The sequence below is a fragment of the Silurus aristotelis genome (assembly GCF_946808225.1).
Source record: "Silurus aristotelis genome assembly, chromosome: 4".
NCBI classification, from domain to species: domain Eukaryota; kingdom Metazoa; phylum Chordata; class Actinopteri; order Siluriformes; family Siluridae; genus Silurus; species Silurus aristotelis.
The window spans coordinates 21,526,455-21,546,557 of record NC_139577.1 but is presented as its reverse complement, the minus strand read 5'-3'; the positions used below and the strand labels follow the sequence as shown (position 1 = coordinate 21,546,557).

Sequence of the window (20,103 nt, the reverse complement as noted above, 5' to 3'; positions counted from 1 at the left end):
GGACGTGTCTAGCTTCAATTCACAGAGGCCCCTACGACTCTGTCCTAATTAATGACTGTTTATAAAGCGTCGTTTTTTGAATACTTGACGGTCGGACCAAACCTACACATGGCTGCGGGTTTTTTTCTTCCAGGTCCATTAAGCAGATTTCAGTTGATTTGCACGGATGATGCACCCGCTACGCTTCAGGGGGCGGAGTCTTCACGGCGTCACTGCACGGCTCTGCAGCTGGATAGCAGGCTACTGCTAATTGTGCTAAACTCCACCTCCTGCTGTACAGTTTGGAGATGGGTGGCCAATAGACATGCGAGGCTGCCTGTAAATATGAGACACTGGCCAATCGCAGCGCAGGAGGCGGTGCTTGAGGAACGGCAGGTTATGGGGTTGTGTTTAATTCAGAGCAGGAGACACGAGGAGGTAGAAGGGCAGTATTCCTCTGAGAACAAACATGGTGAGTACAGTGTCCAAAATTACAACGCTACAGCTTTGATTAATATATTTAGCCATAATTCTCACAATACGCGCACTTCATAGTAAGGCTGAAAAGTTAAAATGGGTTCCACCTGTTGCTGCTCCTGTTTCTTAGAGCGGCTGTACATGCAGAATGTATTTAATGTACGTCTCTATACGCAGAAGGTTTTTCAGTCTGTGTGTCACGGTTTTAAAATTTTGTGTTTTTTTCCACGAGCTGTATGTACATTTATACTGACTCGTGTCAGCTGCTGGACGCCGGAAAGACTTGTTGCTAAGAGACGGATGATTGATTGATTGATTGATTGATGTATGACGGCGTTATCAGCTTCATTGTTTCGCAGTTTGCTGTCACGAAAGTGCTGATGTCACTCATGAAAACTCAGAGCTGCACAGTCGACATCAAATACAGAGAAAATGCTACTGATCTGCCGTTACACGCTGTTTATCCAATCATTATTTCTTTCATGCAATAAATCATGATGCATCAATGCATTTTTTTCTATAAGAATATGTTAGTGGCTTGATTTGGATACACAAGATTATATCTTAGGTTTGTCTCTTTAAACGTGTCATTTACTTCCATTATAAAACTCGATAAAAATGTACTGCTTTTTTTTTTTTTTTTTTTAATGGAAACTTAATATTGTAGGTTTGGCATATAAATATTCAGAAACCTTTCATTGCATTTTGTTTTTACAATAATCTTTTTTGTTGTACCCTTTGAAAATAGGATTAAATGTTATACTCGTATGACTCATATAAGGCATTTGAAAAGGAAAGGGTTATATAACTCAATGACCTCTAATGAAACATAGGGAAAACATGGCAAAAGCTCTTAAAACTGGAGTCATCATTGCATCCAGATGTGCTCCACTGCAACCAATCACAGAGCTCCTTTCTGAAACGTCCCCCTGCCAAATGACTAACTCTTGCACTGCTGTTAAAGTTTGAGTAAAAGGTGTAGTAATGCAAATATAGATAGATAGATAGATAGATAGATAGATAGATAGATAGATAGATAGATAGATAGATAGATAGATAGATAGATAGATAGATAGATCTTAATTAATCGCAAAGGGAAATTGTAATGTTACAGCAGCCAGTTCATAGACACAACCAAGTACAAGCAACAATGTGTAAAACAATATTAAGACTAAGTTAAAATGACAAAATCACAATAAAATTATTATTTTAAAAACCATGATACACTGTTTAGTGATTTAGGTGGGAACCAGTGAACTGCATATTGAGGTGCAGTAATGAGATAAATCGTTGCAAAATAGTACTATACTGGTTCTATGTACATGATGATTATACATACAAAGGGGAACTTAACAGTAAATAGAGGGCACCCATATCACTGCCATCACGTAGAAAACCAAAGAGACCAGATTAAAGTGTGTTGATGGGATTTGAACAGATTAGCTAGCTAGCAATATTTTGCTATAATACAGGTGGCGTTGCATCGCCACAGTTTTGCAGTCTCAGGTTAGCTCTGGTAAATGTCTCACTGGGATTTTTACCCATTGATGTCCTAAATGTCAATGGGAATTTCCTTGATGTTCTATGGTGTCCTGGTTTATTTTTTGGTTAGGTGGACTGGTTAAGAGTAGTTGTCCATAATATGATTGTGTGAATGTGTAACATGGTGGCCTGAGATAGACTGGTATTCCTATTGTTCCCAGGTTCTGGATCCACAGCAAGTCTGTTGATATGGAAGATAAAGCAGTAACTTAAGAAGGATGAATGAAAATGTATAAGAACAAAAGTTCTTATACAGAAAGGTTTGCAGAAGATAATGGGATTCTTCTTGGAAAAATGAAACCAAACAAACAAAAAATAAACGTGTTTTGTGCTAGAGCATATGAGCTCTGAGTTTTTCAGACATCAACATGACACTGATACATAAGGAAATACATAAAAATTTTATTAGTAGTCATTTGGTAGTCCTGGTGCATCTAAGTCTTATCACAAGGGCATGAGGAACTAATTAAAGCAAAGCTGTAATGTGTCTGTTGTATCTATGCAGGCTGGAAAGATTCAGGCTCTGACATTGGAGGAGAGGGAGCAGCTCCTCCCTATGCTCCACAACTCGCAGTGGTCTGAAGTAGTGGGCAGGGATGCCCTTTACAAGGAGTTTGTTTTCAAAGACTTTAATCAGGTGAGCGTCCACATAACATTAGTTATTAACAATAGTTATTATTGTTATTACTAGTTATTATTTATGATCTTATTTCATTAAGCACAGTAAGAGTTCTGCAAGTAAAACATCACACCAATGGCATCATTTTTATTAATGTGAATGACATTCCTTCTTAGGCCTTTGGGTTCATGTCTAGAGTAGCACTACAGGCTGAGAAAATGGACCATCATCCAGAGTGGTTCAATGTTTACAATAAGGTACATGAGAACTAATAAATGAAGCATTTTGCACGTGTGTTTTAAACTATAAAAAAAAATATTCAATTTATAGATTGCCATCACTATCACCCCCTCACTGATATTCTTTTTCCCAGGTTCACATTACTCTCAGCACACATGAGTGTGGAGGACTGTCTAAGCGTGACATTACTCTTGCTACTTTCATTGATCAAGTCTCAGTGTTGTGAGGACAAGTCTCTCTCTGTTTCGCAGAAACAAACCAGACACCTTATGCCTCGCACTGCTGCATAACATGCATATCGTGGGTGGGGTTTTCACATACAAATCAATCTCAAATTGAAAATCTTTGATTGCCTGTTACACGGACAGTATTAATAAAACCACAGGATGCATTATCTGTAAATTATTAATGCTATGTTGATAATAGAGCTATTTGTGCAGGATGGCTACATCTTATAGCTGAAACCGAGCATCATCTCTGTCCTGGAAAAAGTATTGTGCCTTTATTTTCTATTCAGTGTGCACCAGGTATTGCTGTCCTTACAAACTCAACTTACATGTTTCTCATCCACTGTGATGTTTAAATCCACAACTATTACTGAAATAAAGCAGAGCTTTTGTCTGAGTCATTCAGAGTTTATGCTGCAAATCTGCACATCATATTTTATGCAATATATCTTACCTTTTGTTTAACATTTCTCGAATACAATTGCATTTCCATCAGCTCAGCTCCGCTCGTCATTCAGTCTACCCTGGACTCTTTCCCAAGTCAACAAATGCACACATGCATTTTAATGTGATCTATGAATGCAGCTCAACAGTCAACAGCTCATACTAATGATTCCAGTTCTATAATAGGAGGAGACTAAGGGTTATATGACAAACATATAAACACTCTTCATTATGATGCACACACTGACCCAAACTTTTTTTCAACACTCAGGAAATTATTGCAGTCAGATTAATTTTTCAAATACAGTTTTATTTTTTGCAAGAACAGGCTAGTATGGTATGTGGACATGGTATAGTGTGAAAAAGGCCCTCTCCCTGAGGCTGATCTAACCGCTGCACTAGTAATAGAGTCTGCATACACTTAAAACAAAGATCATCATCTACCGAAAATCAGAACCATGATGGTCAATTTATACTCCCACTTTGAAAAATGAAGGTGCCTCATATTTTAGTTAGTAATATTGCTGGGCTCACTGCCTTTAAAATGCATCAGTGGGAGGCCAAGGGACAACTGCTTTATATGATATATGAAAATATCATTTATATATGAAAATAAGATTTAAAAATATTTAATATATTACATTTAATTGATGTTTCCCCATCAACAGTTAAACCTAAATGTTAGTATGATGTCAAGAACAGCTGTAGACATGTGACAAAAATGTGAAAACAACAAAACAAGTACACAAAAATAATAATTGCATTATTGAAATATGAGACACTATATTAGTGAAGCATAATGTAAAAACACACATAGTGGTCACAAAACATTATACATACAGAATTAAACAGCCAATGAGGTCTACAGTCATGATTCAGTGGTACCATGTCATTATTTCACTACTGCTCCATTTCCCTTTTACACAGTTCAGGAACTTAAACAACAGAATTTAAACAGAATTAAACATGTATCCTCTTGGGATACAAAAAAATAAAATAAAGTCAATAAAATATAAAATTGCTCCCAGAATTTATAAGGGTAAAAAAAATCCCAATCAGAACCACCTCTCAAAGAGTTTAAATAATCAAGTTGGAACAAATTCTGAGGTAGACACAATTTTAAGGGCTGGATTTATCGCAGAAATTCTAGTAAATCAAGTTCAGTTTTTTTACTTCTAATTTGTTTTCAGCATTGATGTAAAATCATTTTAACAATATATTAGATTAGAAATTTTACATTGAAAAAACTGAAAAAAGCTGTTTTGTTATTCAGGTATACCTGAAAAGTATTTCAAGTTTTAGTGGAGTATTTTAGAAATACTTATTAAAAGAAAAACTAAAATGGTGCTTGGTCCATTTTCATGTTACTCACCCACATGGACAAAGTTGGACAGTTATCTGAATTTGATCAGCATCAGCACAATGAACAGATTTGAAATTAAAAGTTTCATAATTTAATATATGGTACTGGTTTGCTTGCATTAGGCTACTATCTATGAAAACTGTACTCTGAAACATGAACTGTGATATTTTAAGGGAGGTCTGAAGATATTAGTTTGCAATTTGTACTAAATGTTTGGAGAAAAATGTTTTTTTATTTTTTTACTAAATTGTGTTATTTTTTCCTAAAACTGCAAAGTTCCTAAATCATTCCGAAATACATGAAAAGTGTCAAAACCCATATAACAGAAAAATATAACCTTCTGCACTGACGTTGATACCACAGCTATTATGGACAAGTTTATTGACAGAAAATTACCTTGAAGAAAATGCCCAACGTAAATTGGTGTTATATGGCTTGTGCGTTAACTACAAATGAGTAAATGTGTGATTGAAATGACGGACCAAAAAAAAAGAAAAAATACGGCCAGTATGTAAATGTAATAAGCAGCTTTTGGGCAGCTGCAGGCACAGATCCCAGCAATCATGCAAGACTCAGTAGGTTGTAGAGTTCCCATTTATGTGGTTCTTCTTGCTGGTGTAATGTTTTTTTTGGACGTATTTAACTTCAGTGCTGTAGAGGCAGTCCAGGAAGCCGCACGATACCTCTGTCACCATTGACCGATCAGGGATGGACTGGGCCATGCCATAGATTGCTCCCTAAACACAAATTTCAATTTGTGATCAATACAAAATAGAAAACATGCCATATTTTATCAATGATAATTAATTAAGGAATAAAACACAATAATGTGTGCTGTTAAAGGTTAATAATCTATGCATCATAAAATTGTTTAGTTCCTCCTTATACCACAGTAATATTCTGACAGAAAAACATTTTATTTATAATCAAGACGCAACACATTTTTTCCTTTTTACATGTAATGACGTGGTACATGAGTGAATTCCTGTTATCAGTTACATTATTTGACCAAATGATTGTAAACACCTGACCATCACACCCATATATGGGTTCCCCAAAGTGTTACTACAAATCCAATTGTGTATGTCTTTTTTTTTATGCTGTAGTATTAAAATTTTCCTTCATTAGAACCAAGAGGCTCAAACCAGCATGACTTTGCTCTCGTGCCCAGAGCCATACCCAAAAAATAATGCTTGCTAAGTTTAAAATGGAAGAAGATCTTCAGGATAAACCATGGCTGTGGGGATTTGGAAAAAGTAAAAAATACTGGAAAGCCAATCTAGAAGAATTAAGTTTATCCCAGCAGGGGGAAAACTCAATTTGGAATGAGATGTTCAGTATACACATATGGGTGTGATTGTCTGGTGCACTTTGGACTGTTGGTCATATACTGTATGCTGTAACAGCTATGAACAGATGTTGCCTCACCAGCCTTTCTTTTATCTCCCGCTTTTAAAATGACAAACAGAAAATGTGTCTTGTCAAGCTGATGACAAAAGACCTGCAATGGCCTCCATCCAAATATATGGCATACATAAGCGTCACAATTTTACCAGACAAACAATTAGTCAAAGTATTTATGTGGTATCCCTGTGTAAGCTGCGATTATAGAAGGAGTATTTGAACACGCACAAAAATCGTCAGAAAAAAACAGCCAGAAAGAAAAATTTTATAGCTCTTTGTGATGCAAAATAAGACAATGAAGCCCAATTTAGCTAGTCAACTGAGTGAAAAATATTTGCTGCACCATTGCCCTTCAATTATTCAACACCATCTGGTATTTCTTTCATTCTTAAACTGAAAACAAGCTATTTTAGTAGCAGATTCTAGTCATTTTAATCTAGAATCAGTTATACTTTGCATTCTACCAGAATCATTGGATGATTTTGTGTCTAAAATAAAACCACAATACTATTTGTTAAATGCGAATAAACATGATGTTTAAACTCACCATTCCAGTGGTCTTCTCCTTTGGGTTCTGCATGATTATTGCTACTTCTTCCTTTACATCTTTGATGAACTCCTGTGCAACACCAGGTTGTGTGTGCAGCATAGTTACACAAATATGGATGCTGTGAACAGACATACAGAGGTAAGATTTACACAAAAAAGCAAGTTTGTTAGCCTCACAAACATGAACATTACTCAAAGAGGTTATCCAAGTAGCTTTACCTAGATGGGAACTGGAGAGTATTGAGATTCCATCCTTTTGATGTGAGTGCATTGGATAGACGGAAAATATCAAATACATCGGAGCCCAAGGCCACTACTGAGACTTCTGGGTTTCCGAACACAAACAGTCCCTCCACTTTGCAGATGCTAACAATGAAAAGCAGTGCAAAATCAGTTTCGTCATTATTATACTGATGATGCAGTGATCCTAGGATGAAACATGTGCTTTGTTCTATCTGCCTTACCCTGCTGCAATGATGCGGGCTGTTTGAACAACCTTTTTGGTGGCCTCCACGTAGCCACTCTCTCCCATATGCATCATGGTGGCCCAGCAGGCAGCGATGATACCACCAGGCCGAGAACCAGCTACTGAGGGAGATGCATAAATTCCTCCCTGCCAATCAGGGGCTACAAAGTACTGATAGTGGCGATATTTCTTGTCTCTGTAGATCACCACCGAGGAGCCTTTAGGTGCATAACCGTACTGTAAAAAAAATGAATAAAAAATTATATTTACTAGCATGTAAGGCAAAGAAAAAACATGCCGATAATCATTAACTTGGATGATGTTATTAATTTCTTATTTTGCTTATATAAATGGCTTACATTCTATAACTTTACACACACACGTTTTTAATTTCTGACCTTATGCGTATCTGCTGAAATGCTTGTGACGCTTGTAACTCGGAAGTCAAATGGCTCCATCTTAAACCCAGCCTTTTCCATGAACACTATAAGGAAGCCACCTAAGCAGGCATCCACATGTAAGGGAATGTTGTACTTTTCTGCCAACTAAAAAAAAAAAAAAAAAAAAAAAAAAAAAAAAAAAAAAAAAGGATTAATAATTAATTAACAAACCTATGTGTGACATCTAATAATCATTAAATATTGATGTGATGAGCTGGTCGCATTGCAAATATAAAGCAATATCTTTAAGTCAGACACATTGTTTTACCTTTCCTACTTCCACAATGGGGTCTATGATCCCATGAGGAAACTGAGGAGCAGAGCACACTAGCATGGCTGTGTTATTAGAGATGGCTCTCTTCATGGCCTAGGTTGAAATCAATTAAAAATAATCAAATGATTATTGATCATAAACACATTGAAGCCTATCTGTGTATTAAACTTCACATCGTACCTTCACATCGACTTTCATGGTCTTCTTATCCAAAGGTATATGAATCAGTTTCATTCCAAAGTAGTGTGCTGCCTTGTCAAATGCTGCATGGGCACTTACTGGTGCAATTCTTCAAAAAGGACAATTAGCACAACATAGATTTAGGTAGAAAAAAAACATTTTACTTTCTCAGAGTTCTGAATTTGTATTTTTATAAAATCAACATGTTTGACGAGGCACTATTTGTGTGGCAGGCTGGGAAATGTGTCAGATGTAGCTGTGGGTGAATTCTGGAAAATAGCCAAAAACCTACTTGACACCTATACTAGATTTAACAGTTAACAACAGAACAGAACAATAAACTAATAATATCACAAAAGGGATTCCCCCCAGGCTGCTACACAATTATAGAACAAACATGACTTTTTTAAAAAATTACTTTATGACTTTTAAAAAATGTTTTATGCAGGGTAAAAAAAAATTATATAAATAAATAAATTATATATATTGTAAAATAACTAAATAAATAAATAACTAAATATATATATATATATATATATATATATATATATATATATATATATATATATATATATATATATATATATATATAATTTTTTATTTTTTTTTTAAATCAGATATCAGATTGTCTATGACAAAAGAAAACACATACATCTCTGGATATTTGATTCCTCGCTCATAAGCCAAATCTCTGTATGCCTTACAGGCCATCAAAATGCTCTCAGTTCCACCAGAGGTGACCTAGATAAACACAAACAAGCCAGGAAAAGGAAGATTTATTATTTCACATGGCATGGCATTCAATAGTTTTATATTTTTTGAACTGGGCATATTTTAGAGGAATAACCTTGGAATCTGTTGATTTTGAAAGTGAGAGTTAAAATTTTCGTACATAAGCTAATTTGTGTACAAGGTACTTTCTGCCTCAAGATTAACAGGATTAACTCATAAGGTAAGAGTATTTTTGGTATTTATTTTTTCCCACTTTTTAGTTGTTTTTGTGTTTAGCCAATTCCATTACTAAATTAGGGCTCACACAGAAACCTGGAAAAAAAGGTCAATATTTTCACTTTGATAAAATCCAGTAAATTGTCTAGACCATATCTATCAGTATCAGTATTGACCAGAGTTTCGAGTCAGTAAAAAACACACTTTTAGAAGACCTAAAATCAGGAAACATTGAACTTTCACAGAACTGCAAATGGATATAAACAGATACCAATATTACAGTAAAGGCATTACCGTAGTTACAATGAAAGCAACCAAGCACTACTTAAGAGTTAACACTTAACTCTGGACGGTCACTTAGACTCTGAAATGCACAGCACAGTGTCACTTTATACCACACTACACTGCACATGGACACTTAAAGGACAATTACACTAAATCACTTTCATATTTACTCTGTCAATATCTGCCATACTCATTCATGTATATACATGTATTTTTCTATACTTTATAATTTATTTATTTACTTTATTTATTTTTTTGTTGTTATATTCTATTTCTTTTTTTTTAATCTTTAAATGTTGGACAGTCAAAGGAGCATTTCACTGCACGTCGTACTCTGTATGTATGTGTATGCGAAAAATAAAATTTGAATTTGAGAATAGAAAAAAAATGAGTAACTGATCCAAAATATGAAACAAATTAAGCAAAAGTTGTCTTTTCAGAGACACTGTAACTGGTTGGTGTTTGAGAATTATTTTGCAACTTCAAGAATATGGGATTGATACTTTGGCTATATATCAAAAAGAGTCTGAAGTTTTTTTGGTCATAAGAAATAAGCTTACTGTGCCACATGACTCAGGTCCACCACTGAAGAGAGAACACGTCATCCGCACCACCTCTGCTTCCATCTTTCTAACTCCAGGAAAGATATCTGGGTGGAGGGGATTACTCCAAGCAAACTCACCATATACCTGGAGATAGATAAGAGGCACATATTCAAAATACTCCAATGTTACTTATAAATTCAGTGTTAAAGCTTTAACAACCTGGGACATCCTGCTCAAACTATGCAATTTAGCAGTCTAAAACCACAAAGGAATCAAAGCATTTAAAACAAGCCAGTACCTTCACTAGAAGATCTGTAAGCTTTTCATCTCCCCAGTAGACTGTGCCTGAAACCTTGCCTTTGGACCATTGTACTTCATCTGAAACAAAAGAACATGTTCATAGTCATTTGCGAGCAACCACTGAGTGATCTATAGAGTCACTAAGAAAGTATTGGTAAAAAGAATATACAATCCTTGAACACAAAGAAATTGTGTTTAAAAAAATAATTTTCATTTGTGACATGCAACATAAAGCGCACAAACACATACAACAAATACAATATGTATATAAAAAAATTCAGTTGTATACTTTGCAATTAAAGCAGGTTTTTAACATCTTTACGTCAGATATGAAGTGATCCCAATAAAATCTTAAATTCTCAACCGGTGACCATGTTATACCATGTGGTTTCCATGTCATATCATAAAAAGAAGATCTTCATGTGAAGGTTATGCTTATGTTATTAATAAGTCTGACCTTTGCTTCTGCATTAAATAGGTTTGCACAAACAAACATTCTTTGAAGTATTTCTTTTCTGGCATTTATGAACAGTGAATTATATTATGATGTTTGATTGTTGTTTGTAGCTCTACAGTGTAAACCTGGCTTAAAGGTACTATGCACTTATCATATATTTTGCAAACAGCCCAACATGGTATGTGTGAAGTCACTCACTCAGTGTCTGGTATTGTTTGATGCTGTCTAGGACTTGTTTCTGTGTAAGGCCCTGTGCTGGGAGGTTCTTTGCGTAGCTCATTCCTTCCTTCAGTGTGCAGAGGCTCATTGACATGTCATCCAGAGCCTTGTTCAGCTGGTTCTGAATCTTTAAAAGAGCAGAAAAAAAAAAAAATCAATCTACCCACAGTACGGATTCATTCAAAGAAGACAATAACTTTGTGTAATTAATGTTCAATATATGGTCAAAAAAGTATTCACACCCATATGTGCTTGTTTTCCATACTGTTGCCTCAAAGTTGAAGCACACAATTGTCTAGAATGTCTCTGCAGTATTACAAAGTTCCCTTTCAACACCGAGAATGACAATGTTGCAAGGTTGAAGTAAATGAATTGGTATGCCTTTGGTATTAACTGGAATGGCGATAGTTGCCAGTAGTTTTTATCTAAAATCAGTGCCTGACCTCAGTAGTACTCTTTTTGCTGAATGGGCAGAAATGCCAGCAACCACACACACACACACACACACACACACACACAAAAAAGAAATCTTTGCAAAGAAGTGCTTATTGTTATAGTAGCAAAGGGGCTACAAACAGGCACATGTGGGTATTATAATCAGGAATCCACCTACTTTTGACCATTAAGTCTATTACCATGATGACCATTAAGGAATTATGCAGGAAAAAAAAAAAAAAAAAAAAAAAAGAACTTGCACCAAATTAAACATTCTTGGTTATTCTATTCTATTGTAATAATACAGTTTAACTTATATATGATACGGTAATTACAGTCTGTTTTCTACTAAAACATTTCATAACATGTATTCTAATAAAACTTAGTAGACACAATATTTTGAAGCAGCTGATGACCCAGATTACTTGCAGATACCACAGTTTCATGCTTAAAACTGTGTCAAAAAGCGCTAAGACTGATGAGGGTGAGTCACAATGTGAAACAGCAAGTTAAACCTCTTTTAGGGAAGCATTCAAAAAAAGGAGAGCCACAAAACACTTACTGATGTGCCAACAAATGGGATTTTTCTGATGATTCGATAACACTGCTTCCTGGTTCTAGACATCAGACCTGCAGACAAACAGCAGAACATGTGACATCTTTTAGGAATATGCTTCAACACAAAAAACCTGCTGTAATGAAGGTTTATTATTAACATTACTTGGCCTGAATATCTGTATACAGATATAAATCTAGTGTTGTAGTAAAAGAGAAAGATTTATTTTATATGTTTAAAAGAATTTATGAAGTTAAGTGTCCTGCTGTACTATTGTGTGTTACTACTTGACAAACTTACACTACATTGGCAAAAGTATTCGCTCGTCTGCCTTCACATGCAAATGAACTTGAATACCATTCGATTCTTAATCCATAGGGTTTAATATGATGTTGGCCCACCCTTTGCAGCTATAACAGCTTAAACTCTTCTGATAAAGGCTTTCCACAAGGTTTAAGAGTGTGTTAATGGAAATTTTTTGACCATTTATCCAGAAGTGCATTTGTAAGGTCAGACACTGGTGTTGGACTAGAAGGCCTGGAACTAAGGGGCTGAGCCCACATCCTAAAAAACAGACCCACATCATAATCCCCAATACACCAAACTTTAAACTTGGCACAATACAGTCAGACAAGTGCAGTTCTCCTGGCAACCACCAAAACAAGACTAGTCCATCAGATTGCCAGACAGTGAAGAGTGATTTGTCACTCCAGAGAACATGTCTCCACTGCACTGGAGTGAAGTGGCGGCGTGCTTTACACCACTGCATCCGATGCATTGCATTGCACTTGGTGATGTAAGGCTTGGATGCAGCTGCTCGACCATGGAAACCCATTCCATGAACCTCTCTCTGTTCTTAAGCTAATCTGAAAGCCACATGAAGTCTGGAGGTCTGTAGCTTTTGACTCTGCAGAAAGTTGTCGGCCTCTGTGCACTGTGCATCTCAGCACCCGCTGACCTGCTCTGTGATTTTATGTGGCCTAACACTTTGTGCCTGAGTTGCTGTCGTCCCCAATCACTTTCACTTTGGTATAATAGCACTAACAGTTAACTGTGGAATATTTAATAGCGATGAAATGTCATGACTGGACTTATTGCACAGGTACCATTCCATCATGGTACCATGCTGGAATTTACAGAGCTCCATGGAGAACCATGGAAGTGATTGGACCACCTGAATTCAATGATTTGGACAGGTGAGTGAATACTTTTGGCAATACAGTGTATCTGTCAATTAGAGCCTTGTTAAAATGATATTATATAGCATATTGTGATAATTATAGGAAACAGAGAAAATTATGCATAATTATATAAATATCTCTTAGATTAAGTGCTGGCTAAAGATTATTTTTTTTAAATGTCTGTTAAAAGTCCAGACTAGTGAGGAATAAAAATGCTACACTAAATGTTTTAAATTAGCCTTGGAGGCCTTCAGGGACAATTAAACAAGCAGGTGACTGAATTGACTTCAAAAGTTTTACTTACTCTCCCTCTGAAACAGAAAGCCTTTGAGCCACACTGCAGCAAGCGTACACACCAATGTTGATGTGATGATCTGCCATGGCTCCAAATCAGCACACAGTGAGTTAATGTATTGCTTAAACTCCTCAAAATACAACAGCATCATCTCCTTATACACCTCCAAAGCACTCTGAGAACAAAATGAGCAATGCAGACTGTTAATACCAATTCAGAGGTACAGCTCCAGAATCGCACATTCAAGCAGAAGTTTTTGAGTCTCCTATATGCAGAATTTTGACTGTTTGACTCTGTGTCAGGATGGGTTTCCTCTGGTTCTTGAATATTCACCTACTGTCTAATACATGTTGGTTGGTTAAGCTAAATGGTTTGTCTATGTGAAATGTGTATGCTAAGGTGTATTGTGATGGGCTGGAATACTATTCATGGTATAATCCTGCCTTACATGCAGTGTTCCTGGGATAATTCCACATTTACATACAACTAACTAAAAGTGCAAAATTTTAAACCAGGGTAGTGGCAGCACATGAGAGGTCAAGAAACCGGTTATTTTAACATGACTATACTTTTTTTTTACCAACCCTTTCCTTGGACTGTCTACAATATTATTACACACACACACACACACACACACACACACACACACACACACACAGGTGTGAAAAATAGTTTGCCCCTTCCTGATTTCTTTTTTTTTTTTTATGTTTGTCACACTTAAATGTTTGAGATCAGCAAACTAATTTAAATATTAGTAAAATATAACACAAGTGAACACAAACAACATGCAGTTTTTAAATGAAGGTTTTTATTATTGAGAGAAAACAAATTCCAAAACTACATGGCCCTGTGTGAAAGTGAAGTGTTTGCCCCCTAAACCTAATAACTGGTTGGGCCACCCTTAGCAGCAACAACTGCAATCAAGCATTTGCGATAACTTGCAATGAGTCTGTTACAGCGCTGTGAAGGAATTTTGGTCCACTCATATACAGAATTGTTGTAATTCAGCCACATTGGAGGGTTTTTGAGCATGAAACACCTTTTTAAGGTCATGCCACAGCATCTCAATAGGATTCAGGTCAGGACTTTGACTAGGCCACTCCAAAGACTTTAATTTGCAGTGTTACTTTTGCCATTCTGATTCTGATTCTGACTTTTACACCTTCCAAAAAGTTAAACTTTTGTCTCGTCAGTCCACAGAGTATTTTCCCAAAAGTCTTGGGGATCATCAAGATGTTTTCTGGCAAAACTGAGACGAGCCTTTATGATCTTTTTGCTTAGACCATTAGACAATTTTTGCCCAGTCTCTTTCTCATGATTTCTCATTTGATGTTGTTGTGGGGTCTTTTGTGACCTCTTGGATGAGTCGTCGTTGTGCTCTTGGGGTAATTTTGGTCGGCCGGCCACTCCTGGGAAGGGTCTCCAATGTTCCATGTTTTCGCCATTTGTGAATTATGGCCATTACTGTGGTTTGCTGGAGTCCCAAAGCTTTAGAAATGGCTTTATAACCTTTTCCAGACTGATAGATCTCAATTACTTTCTCTCATTTGTTTTTGAATTTCTTTGGATCTCAGCATGATGTGTAGCTTTTGTCAGGCAGGTCCTATTTAAGAGATTTCTTGATTGCAAACAGGTGTGGCAGTGATCAGGCCTGGGTGTGGCTAGAGATATTGAAATCAGGTGTGATAAACCACAGTTTTAACAGAGGGGGCAAACACTTTTTCGCACAGGGCCATGTAGTTTTGGATTTTGTTTTCCCGCAATAATAAAAATCTTCATTTAAAAACTGCATGTTGTGTTCACTTGTGTTATATTTTACTAAAATTTTTATTAGTTTGATGATCTGAAACATTAAAGTGTGACAAACATGCAAAAAAATTTAAATTAGGAGGGGGGGGGGCAAACACTTTCACACCACTGTATACATATACACACACAAAGAACAAAAAGGCTGCACTTTGTAATTTGCTGTTTTACCCATTTTACACACCTTATGCTAGATAATGCTGGTAGTTTAGGCTGAAGGTTTACCAGATAATATCTTAGATAACCCCACTTTTATAATCAGTCAGCATGTAGTGTTATCTTGAATACACCCTTGAGGTATTTGATCAAATGGGAAGATTAGAAATAATTTGCTTAACAATATCACAATGTATTAAAGGAATGTCTTGTTTAGCAGTCTACTATATCTAAAAGCTACTTTTAGTTCTAGGTGCTGTGAATAAACAAACAAAAAAAAAACACTAAGTATCACCAGGAGACCATGTATCATAATTCCTGCTGTTGTTAGTGTTTCTCTGACTGAAACAAAATGTGTGCTGAAGAGGTGCCTCTATACAGATATACAGACTATCACACATTTACTGCACTTTCACACATTTCTCAATAAAAATACATAAATCAAACATTTTCCCCTTCACACATTACTTTTATTATTAGGATTGTATAAGTGATCATTCATCCTGCAGGTGTTGTAGTCCCTGCGCAAGACCACGCCCAGTGAATAGAAGATTCAACTGTGACAAGTTTGACATGGTGAGCCAAGACTAGAAAGCAGTTAATCAGGTCACACAAAAAACTGCAACTCTTGAAATGCTGGAATGAACTGCCGTTGTGACTTCAAAACATCTCCAAACATACAGAGGCTACATATGAACAAGGGATTGAACTTTTTTTTTTGTTTAAAATTCATTCCCCACAAAATTGACCTCCTTCATTCTGTAGCCAGTACAGTCAACACAAGAAGAGATGAAACCAGACTGAGATCTTCTATTGTGAAATTTAGCATGCTGGCACACAGCTAGTCACAGAGCAAGTTTTATGGGTTGGCTGTAAAACAATTACTTTAGACAGTTCCTTAAACACACTTTTGAATAAATACCCAGAAACATGTCCAATACCCAGAAGTCACAATTATCTACAGTAAAAGAAAAGTGGAAGTTCCATGTCTTCTTCAGTTCACAAAACAGATCAGTTTAGAAAGTGAAGTGTCATTGGCAATAAACAGGCTGATATTAAGTTATCTTTGTCGGCTAAAGGTAAAGCAGCAGTGTTTTTCAAGACGCTATACATGTGTGATTTGCCTAAGAGGACATTCAACCCTGCAGCAGATACTGAAGATCAAGAATGGGGGAAACACTACTGACCTTGTCTACTTTGTTATGCTATCCTTTTCATCATATCATATTATATCAATATAACTAATAACACATATTTACAATAGAATAGCATATATATGATTAAATTGGCAAATAATGTTCTTGCCTTGAATAATGAAGATATTTTAGTTGATTTTAGTTCAAGAGCAATGCAGACTGTCTTTCTGCTTGAAGAGCCTTGCAAGAAAATCTTTGCTGAGTCCTAAAGGAGATCATATTTCTAGGGAGCCAACAAACAAAACTGTTCATTTAACACCATGTTTTGTTCCTTCCGTGTTGCTTGTTGTCTGAACGAGCTAAAATCTCAGGCTTTACGTGCACAAAAACACCCTTTTGAAAATACTTTGATTCACACAATAGTGTGCCACTTCATTTCCATATCCGTCCGTTATAGTAGGCATGATTCAGTGACAGAATAAAGCATGGTGAAAACCACTGCATTACATAATAAATCACAAGGGCCTGACTTATTCCGCGAGACTACGAAACAGTGCAGTAAAAGTGGATGTGCCCACTGACTCATTGTATACTGGTAATAATAGCACTTCCTGTATGTTTGTGGCATACAAGGGGAGTTTCCTGATGAAGAAGCACACAATGTAATGTTTCAGTGGGAAATTTCCCATACCACACCTGCAGAAATGAATGAGTTGCGAATATAAATATGACAAAACGTCAATAAACTGTGTGTTGTTGACATAGTACTGGCAAATCCTGAACCAAATCTATTAGTTTTAACATTCAACGTGTTTTTTTTGCACACACTAAGGCTTGTAACTCTTTGTTTGTATAGAAGAACTCTAAAATATAAAGAAGAAACAGCACTCGAGTTTGCTTGGGAAGGTTTTACCCTAAAGGTTACCACTTTAAATAAAAAAATAAAAAAAAGGTGTATCTTTTACCTAGAAATATGTTTATAGTGCACCATTATGTTGTCAATAAAAGTCACTTCTGGAGGTGCAAAAGTGTTGGCACCCCACTGACATCGCAAACCTACAGTTTTTTTAAAAGGTACACTACAGGCACTTCTGGAGGTGCAAAAGTGTTGGCACCCCACTGACATATAGCAAACCTACGTTTTTTTCCCGCTACTTATAATATGACATATAGTGAAAAAGAAAGAAAAAAACGCTCTATCACTGGAGTGATGAAATTTTTTTTTTGTTGCTGTGGACGTCTCGTGATTCACTTTGATAAGCTGCAATGTCAGTCACTGACTTAACATCATTTTCACCGCACTGCATGAACTCAACATGTCATTCGTTTGAGTATAAAATTGGACAAGTCAAACGAGGATCAATAACAAATAGTTAGAAGTTACTGTCAGCACACTCGCTGGTTTAGATGCGGCTTTAAATCTACTGAGATCATGTGGCTTTAGAGACTCTTACCGAGTAGTCCATGTCGCTCCTGAAGGACGGCCGGATCGGGAGAAAACAGGCGCCGCTGCCGCCCAGGAAGAAATCAGCCTCTTAGCTCTTTTGTTTGCGTTGCATAAAGAGCGACGCTCGATCTCGCAACATAACAATCACGGGCTAGACCTCAGGAAGTGCACGCCGGTGGGTAGAGCCGCTTTGCACTGATCTATAAGCCACACGGTTTCCTCCGGCGCGCATGCTCACTAAAAAAATGAGCTGGAGATCGGTGCAGTGCCTCGGGTGAAACCCTGTGGTCGTTTGTGACGTTTTCCCGGAAGACCGCTCGAGCTCTGTTTAGTGATTGGCTGCTTTTATGCTTCACGCTCGCGTGCACGTTCACAGACTCTATATAACCCCGAACACGCTCAGGCTACAGGATTTCGAGGCGCTTTCGTGTTAACATTCGAGGTCATGTCGAATAATGTCTCATTTATGAGATTAAGTTTTGAGATAAATGCATCTCTGTATATTCCCTGAGCCATGTACAGTATAGTCTTTTATCCCCTCAGCAATAAAACTCACATCTTCACTCAATTCTAATGACTTGGCTTTTTTTTTTTTTTAAATATCGTAACTAAATAACGAAATGTATTGTCTGAGTTGATTATCCTGTAGGTTTATTTGCCCTGCACTATGTGCTACTCCTGTTGCGGACTGGGTTTGTTATCAAGCCTGCTAAGTTCAGTTCTTTTAACCCACTGTTCTGGGTCTGGAATCAGGTTTCTCTCATTTCACCTTTGGTTCTCATCAAAAGATCAGGTTCTAAACAGCAGGCCTGTGGCCTAGCAATGCTGGCATAATTGAGTGGTTTTCCTTAGCTGTACCATACTCTGTTCACTATTAAGCCTGTTATATTATCTTGCAATTCCAAGACTAAAGTCTGTCAGCTAAATTATTTTTTGTACACCAAAGACTAGTCATAGGACTTTGAATGGTACGTTTATAGCCATATCCAGATTCTTCTGTACTGATAATAGTAGATTAGAGTATAACATCTGAGAAGAGACATGACTTCTAGGAAGAAGTTATTATATTGCATAACTTGTGTCATGCACTTCCAGTACCAGTTCTTTATACAGAAGTAGATTGCTCTGTGCGGAGACATCTAGTTCAGGATATAGAATGACCATCTGCCACTCTGACTTCTACATGCCAGCTAGTTTGATCAATTCAATCTGCTTTGCAGGCCATCCAAAACAACAGAGTGAACTCTGCCTTGAGTACCAAGGTCAGTCTTTGGGCCTGCAATCAACAAGGCCCTGAAGAAGAGAGCACAGGTTTAAAAATCACAAAATCTGTCACCTGCTTTAGTATGCTAACGTGCTTAAAGTTATGTTTTTTTAAGTAAATCCTATGCAGAGAGTTGTACACCCATGCCCCCAGCAGGTGCTTGACCCCCAGCACTCTATCTCCCATTCCAACCTGTGTGGTGGGCCTTAAACAATGCAGACCACCACTAAAGTGTCCCATAGAGAAGGTCTTTGAAGGCCAGGGGGCTGGCGACAGGGCAGGGGCACTGTCTAAAGCCAGAAATATTATTCATTATGCAGTGACTAAATCAGAGCAGTAGGTTAATGACAGGGTTCCAAAACAGCTCAGGCCCTTATTGACATCAAACCCCAATAATGTTGTTTTTCTGGTCCAAGAATTTGTTTTTTATTTTAGACAAAGACATGATTATATAGGTAGAGCGCCTGTGTCCAGAAACATGTACTTTTAATGTATTCTTTCTTTTTCAGAAGGGCAGTTTTATTCAGTTCTTAGGGGCTTACCTAGTTTGAATATTCAATTTATTATTATTGTTATAATAACTTTATCATACCACATGAAGTTGATAATACAGTTTTTCTCAAATGCTAAAACACATTTCACAAACGTTTCCTCCATGTTCCCCAATGTCTAAACACAACACCCTTTTCTAAAGCTACATAAACACAACCACACCTTCTCACTTCAAAACTCAAACTTTCATATCAAAAGAGCAGCTCGAAGCTTTCAAAAATGTAAACACATCATTACACACTACAGCAAAACAATGAAAACACAATGCTCAATTTGTGAGAAGGTTCTTTGTTTCAGAACTGCCAATGCATATTTTT

At 36.8% G+C, this 20,103-nt stretch overlaps 2 protein-coding genes across 2 annotated transcripts; one reads left to right on the top strand and one right to left on the bottom strand.

Annotated features, from left to right (window-relative positions):
* The first annotated feature begins 355 nt into the window (after nucleotides 1–355).
* pcbd1 (pterin-4 alpha-carbinolamine dehydratase/dimerization cofactor of hepatocyte nuclear factor 1 alpha) lies at nucleotides 356–3,485 on the top strand. The gene is made up of 4 exons (XM_083539738.1): nucleotides 356–451; nucleotides 2,504–2,635; nucleotides 2,794–2,874; nucleotides 2,991–3,485. Exons 1-4 carry the CDS (start codon nucleotides 449–451, stop codon nucleotides 3,081–3,083), a joined length of 309 nt encoding a protein of 102 aa, XP_083395864.1. The 5' UTR covers nucleotides 356–448; the 3' UTR covers nucleotides 3,084–3,485.
* Nucleotides 3,486–3,817: 332 nt separating this feature from the next.
* sgpl1 (sphingosine-1-phosphate lyase 1) lies at nucleotides 3,818–18,273 on the bottom strand. Its single transcript, XM_083539737.1, has 14 exons — nucleotides 17,978–18,273; nucleotides 13,435–13,600; nucleotides 11,956–12,023; nucleotides 10,938–11,085; nucleotides 10,281–10,360; nucleotides 9,998–10,126; nucleotides 8,857–8,945; nucleotides 8,205–8,313; nucleotides 8,019–8,117; nucleotides 7,709–7,855; nucleotides 7,309–7,547; nucleotides 7,064–7,210; nucleotides 6,843–6,963; nucleotides 3,818–5,628 (listed from the first exon to the last, which is right to left on the bottom strand). The coding sequence occupies exons 1-14, from the start codon at nucleotides 17,987–17,989 to the stop codon at nucleotides 5,464–5,466; spliced, it is 1,719 nt and encodes a 572-aa protein (XP_083395863.1). The 5' UTR covers nucleotides 17,990–18,273; the 3' UTR covers nucleotides 3,818–5,463.
* Between the last annotated feature and the right edge of the window lie 1,830 nt (nucleotides 18,274–20,103).

Bases quoted from the DNA above. Each gene is read 5' to 3' on its own strand.
- pcbd1 (XM_083539738.1), top strand. The intron at 2,636-2,793 runs GTGAGCGTCCAC...ATTCCTTCTTAG, and splicing joins TTTTCAAAGACTTTAATCAG to GCCTTTGGGTTCATGTCTAG. The intron at 2,875-2,990 runs GTACATGAGAAC...TCTTTTTCCCAG, and splicing joins GGTTCAATGTTTACAATAAG to GTTCACATTACTCTCAGCAC.
- sgpl1 (XM_083539737.1), bottom strand. The intron at 11,086-11,955 runs GTAAGTGTTTTG...GCTCTTTTAAAG, and splicing joins TCCCATTTGTTGGCACATCA to ATTCAGAACCAGCTGAACAA. The intron at 7,211-7,308 runs GTAAGGCAGATA...TTTCATTGTTAG, and splicing joins GCCCGCATCATTGCAGCAGG to CATCTGCAAAGTGGAGGGAC.